The sequence below is a fragment of the Hipposideros armiger genome, unplaced genomic scaffold, assembly GCF_001890085.2.
Source record: "Hipposideros armiger isolate ML-2016 unplaced genomic scaffold, ASM189008v1 scaffold_210, whole genome shotgun sequence".
NCBI lineage: Eukaryota > Metazoa > Chordata > Mammalia > Chiroptera > Hipposideridae > Hipposideros > Hipposideros armiger.
In genome coordinates, this window is record NW_017731560.1 from 86,068 (window position 1) to 91,940 (window position 5,873).

The window sequence follows — 5,873 nt, forward strand, 5'->3', positions numbered from 1 at the left end:
CCAAGACGCTAATTCAAAAAAATATATGTACCCCTATGTTTATTGCAGCGCTGTTCACAATAGCCAAGACTTGGAAACAACAGAAATGCCTATCAGTGGATGACTGGATTAAGAAACTGTAGTACATTATACAATGGAGTGTTACTCTGCTATAAAGAAGAATGAAATCGTACCATTTTGGACGATATGGATGGACCTAGAGGCTATTATGCTTAAGTGAAATAAGTCAGTCGGAGAAAGACAAATACCATATGATTTCACTTATATGTGGAATCTAAATAACTGAATGAACAAGCAAAGTAAACAGAAGTGGTCTCAGAGATACAGAGGAACAACTGATGGCTGCTAGTTGGGTGGGGTTTGGGATGAGGGAGAAGGGGAAAGGATCAGAGAACATAAATACGTAACTACAATATTGCCACAGGGACATGAAAGAGAGTTCGAGGAATATAATTAATAATGTAAATATTAAAAAACATAAAGTGTGCCATAAATCATCCTCCATCATGACAATACTCTGTGTCACAGACCGCTTCTGGTATACAGCAATTTCTGTCACATAAAAACATTACAGGGCTGGCCAATTGGCTCGTTGGTTAAGAGTTGGCTTGGGACGCCAGCTCTGAGCAGCAGGGCCCCGGTTCAGATCCCACATGAGGGCCAGTGATGCTGCACCCTCTACAGCTAAGATGGTGAACAACAGCTCGACCTGGAGCTGGGCTGTCGTGAGCCACTAGTGATGGCATAGGCTGCCATGGGGCTACAGTGGGCTGCCTTAAGCTACCGAGAGTGGCTGGCAGCCTGCGTGAGCGGCTGGCAGCTGGCATGAGCTGCCGTGAGTAGCTGTCCAATGGCCAGCGACCGACTGCCTCACCCGGGAAGAGCACAATGATCATGAAACCAATATGGGCCAGTGAAGCAATGTCCTCCACAACTAGACTGAAGAACAAAAGGACAGCTACTTGTCTGTCCCCTTTCCCCAATTCCCCAATAGTGTTCCCTCCCTCAATTCCCCAATAAAATCTTTAAAAAGAAAACAAAAAAACATTACGGTGTTTCCTCATCCACCTTATTCACTGGATCTGGCACCATGAGACTTCTGGCTCTTCTCCACAGTCAAAATGATTCAGGACATCGAGGCAGCCATGACTGCGCAACTAAAGACACTCACGAAAGAGAGCTTCCAGACTGCTTCAGAAAGTGGCAAGAACAATGGGATAAGTGTGTTTAAAGCAAGGGGGATTATTTTGAAGGGGATTAACGGCACTGTGTCTTTTACTGTAATAATTGTTTTATTTAATCATTCACCATATTGTTTGATCAAATCTCGTATATACAGAGGGTGTCAAAAATGTTTACACATTTAAGAAAGGAAAAAACTGTATTTAAATTGTAATACTCAATATATACCAATAACAAAAGATGAATATGAGTTACGTTTGACTTATCCAATTACAAGAGGTGCTCAAAATGGTGACCATCAGTGTCCAGACACTTCTGATTACAGCGAACTACTGTTTGAGCAATGTTGACCAAAGTGTCCTACGGTATACATCTTTTTGGCACCCTAGGTATATTTAAACTTCAGTATATAAATAGCAAATAAAGCTTTTTTCCTGTTTCAAATGTCAATGCTCCCACTCTGGACTAATAGCAGAAACATTCTAGAGGTCCACTCGAGTTCCAAAATATACACAAACTAACTAAATAACATATGTGTATGAAGCTTTTTTAGGCACATTACAACATGTAATCAAAATACTTGGTCATGGTTACACTTGTGTTAAAGGTTCACAAAATAAATTTTAAAACACAGCTTCCAATTCATAAAACTAAAAGCTTTATAAAATTACAACAGTGTTAATGTTTTATAACTCTGTCTATACTATTAATACATATACTTTTGGTCACCCCTTTCCGTTCACTAGGAAGTCAATTTCAACATATGGAAATAACTTGTATGCTTAATCTCTCAGTCTGATAGCTTACGTGTGACAAACATTAAATTTCACTCACAAAAATGGGTTCCTATCCACCTATATAAATAAGAATTTAGAATTCCAAAAGTTCATTTTAAAATTATATAATTCATTATTGTGTTTATCATTAACACCTAAGTGACCACAGTTTACTAACCACCAACAGGGCTTTCATCAACCTTGAGCAAAAAAACATAAAAATACTATTTGTTGGTCATTAAGGAAAATGATAAAAAGTTCCTACCATCTATCATACATTCACTTCTAACCACATACCTATTGTTCTTTCTACACATTCTTTAACTGCTCAAACTCTAGCATTATTAAAATAATATATGGTGTTATTACATTTTTGAAATATTGAATAATTGTCAATTAATTTCATGTAGTGATGATCCTACTGGTGATTCTTTATTTTATTTTATTTGATGCTTTACTTCTGGTTAAACCTCCTTTTTGGTTTTAAAACCACCACTATTTTGATTTATTCTTACATTATCTGGCATTAAAACGGAACACCTTCTAGTCTAGCTTAATAGATTATATTAGCTTAAAAGATTACATTATGCTAATCTAAGAAACTGAAAACTTACCTTATAGCCTATTGTCTTCCTATAGTAAAGAATTTCCTTTTCCAGGAGCTCAAATAAACGTGGTGGGAAAAATTGAAAATCCTGAACATTTGGCTGTTTTGGAGGTCGTGGAGCCTATGTGGGAAAAATGCATTACATACATATATTTTTCCAGTACAGGAAGTGAACATACTTATCTTTTACTATTTCTTTTATATATAGTAAAATAAATACAATGACATCTATTTGTATGGCTGGGCCATATCAAGTACTTTTCTGTATCGTTTTATGAACTATAATTTAACATTAATATAAGTAAACCTGAATCACAGACTATCACAAGAGAATCCTGTTCTAGGACATAAAAACTGGCATCATACTGTGCTTTTTGTTTTCAGTTTTTTTTTACCTTTGGCACCTTTGGCTCGCTGACACGTAAAGCCTCTCTAAAGTAGGCATCGACTGCGTAGTTTGCTTTGCGTTCTCGTTTAGGAGGTTCAATCCATTCCACCATCCCGAGCTATACATGTCAAATAAGAACGAGGAATTGAATTACTCCAAACTGTCTTATAAAATTCAAGCACATCAGAGTTGAAGAAACATGAGAAAAACCAAAGCCATTAAAAAGAATCAAATTTTTCTTTTTTATGTTAGAATTATGCATCCCAAGTTCAAAAACCTTGTTCTGTATACCAAGTTTAGGTGCAAGGATGGTTTCCTTTAAGTACATTTGAAACTTAGGTCTTCCTTAGTAAATGTGAAGAACTTGTATAATCTGGTTCATATTTTATGCCTAATAAATAAATAGTATCTAATGTACAAGAAAGGCTAACATTGATTCTGATAACGTTATTAAGTGTATGAATTAGAAAATAGCTGAAAGGGGTAAATGATGAATATCAATTGGCAGGCTTATGTCCCTTCAAATCAAGAGACATTTTTAAAACTTTTTTTTTTAATTGAGGGGATGGGAACAGCACTGGGGAATTGGGGGAAGGGGAACAGACAAGTTGTTGTCCTTTTGTTCTTCAATCTAGTTGTGGAGGACGCTGCTTCACTGGCCCAAGTTGGCACCATCATTGCGCACCTCCCGGGCAAGGCAGATCAGTCGCCGGCCTCTGGACGGCCGCTCACTGCGGCTGCTGGCCGCTCACGCTGGCTGCTGGCTGCTGGCTACACACAGTAACCCATGGCAACCCACTGCCACAGGGGCTGCAGCCCACACCGTCGTGGCGACTCCCGGCAGCCCAGCTCCAGGCTGAGCTGCTGTTCAGCATCTTAGCTGCAGAGGGCAGTGTCACTGGCCCTCATATGTGGGATCCGAACCGGGGCCCTCTGGCGTCCCAAGCCAGCTCCCAACCATCGCGCCACTCGGCCGGCCCAAGAAATTTTTTTAATGAGACCTCTTGTTAAGGCAGCTATGAGAAGATTCAGGGAAGTCAGAAACACCTGAATTTGAAACCAGCTTCTGCCACTTTACTAGTTGTATAACTTTGGAGAAATTATTTTCTTCATCTATAAAACGGGAATAATAATACCTACCTTGAGGATTAAATGTGAGCATATGTGTGAAAGCATTAGGTAAATGGCCAAGAGTTAAATATAAGTTATTATTAAATGCACAAATTGGAGTGAACAATGATTTGGTAGCATTACAAAACTTCACCCCAATATCAGCTAGAAAATACAATTTAAAAATCAATAGACAGGCTAGCCACGTGGCTCAGTTGGTTGAGAGCGCAAGCTCTGAGCAACAGAGTCGCTGGTTCGATTCCCACGTGGGCTGCTGAGCTGTCACAAAGGGGCCAACAGGTGGCAGGATGGCTCAGCTGGTGAGAGCATGTGCTCCTAACAACAAGGTTGCCAGTTCGACTCTTGTATGGGAAGGTGGGCTATGCCCACTTGCAACTAAGATCGAACACAGCACCTTGAGCTGAGCTCCCCTGAGCTGCCGACAGGCAGCAGGTTGGCAACTGAACTTGGAGCTGAGCTAGCTACGCCCTCCACAACTAAAATTGAAGGACAACAACTTGGCTGTTCCCCTTCCCCAATTCCCCCAACACTATTCCCCTTCCCCAATTCCCCAACATTGTTCCCCTTCCCCAATTCCCCAATAAAATCTTAAACTAAAAAAAAAATCAATAGACAAAACTTACACCCCAAAATTCTGGAGTTTGTAGGTATGGTTTTCTAGTTCAGATATTTTTCTTGATTTCACAGTGCCTACCTAGCCTAGTGCCTTCACAGAAAAGAGGGCATTAATGGCCTAAAAGAGGCCATTATCTACAATTAATGGTCCCACTCTATATGATCTAATCTAAGGGTTGACGGCCACCCTTGGTATTATATTTTAAGAGTGGATGATAAACTAAGATGACAAAGATGGTTAGAGATCCACAAACTCTCATAGTGTCTAGAGAAGTACAGAATGAAGACAGACAAAATGGTGGCATCCACGTATACAAAAATTTATCGAATAGAAAAGAACACAATTATATGTTGATCCATGAGATTAAAACCAATGTGGAGAAGTCACAGGAAAGTAGATTGCTACTTAATATAATTTAACAAATATGGCTTAAGTACCTATTATATTATTTGCATGTCACTGTCAAGCATACAAAGATGAATAAAACAAACTCTTCTATGAAGGAGCTTATAAGTTCAGTGAAATGAACTATCCTGAGAGGAGTTAGGATTCCCAGCATGACCTCATTCAGAGGGTGGGTAACTGTCCTAGCTGCTATAATGGGATTTCTTAATTACAAAAATGGTCAGACTAAATAACCTTTACTGTCTCTTTTAACTCTAACAGTCTAGAAGATATGCATAGTATAATGTGAGTTTACATAAAATGAGAAATACCCAGAGCAGTGAAATGAGTTTTGGGTTTTTCCCCCCCTCAGATGGATTATTGTGAGATGACAGTAATATTTTATAAACAACCAATATTTTATTTGTCTCATAGGGTGAAAAATAAATCTATAATTATTTAACTTTCTAAGAGTAATGTACTTAGCCATTTAACCTACACTTGTGATAAGGTCTAAGTATTCTAAATTCGAACTAAGTATTAAAAACCAATTCCTAAACTTTCAAAAACAGAATAAATCATGCTGAATTCATTTGTTTTGTTTTTTTGTTGTTGGTTTTTTTTTGTTTGTTTTTTTAAAGATTTTTTTATTGGGGAATTGGGATGGGAACAGTGCTGGGGAATTGGGGGAAGGGGAACAGACAAGTTGCTGTCCTTTTTTGTTCTTCAGTCTAGTTGTGGAGGACGATGCTTCACTGGCCCAAGTTGGCACCATCATTGCGCTCTTCC

General features: G+C 38.8%; 1 protein-coding gene across 1 annotated transcript in view; it reads right to left on the reverse strand.

Moving 5' to 3' along the window:
* Positions 1-5,873, reverse strand: part of SMARCA1 (SNF2 related chromatin remodeling ATPase 1) — a 99,485-nt gene that overhangs the window by 45,805 nt on the left and 47,807 nt on the right. The window contains exons 18-19 of the mRNA XM_019653914.1: positions 2,961-3,071; positions 2,573-2,686 (exon numbers count right to left, since the gene is read on the reverse strand). Coding sequence (XP_019509459.1) covers positions 2,573-2,686; positions 2,961-3,071 — 225 coding nt within the window. The remainder of the gene's footprint in view (positions 1-2,572; positions 2,687-2,960; positions 3,072-5,873) is intronic.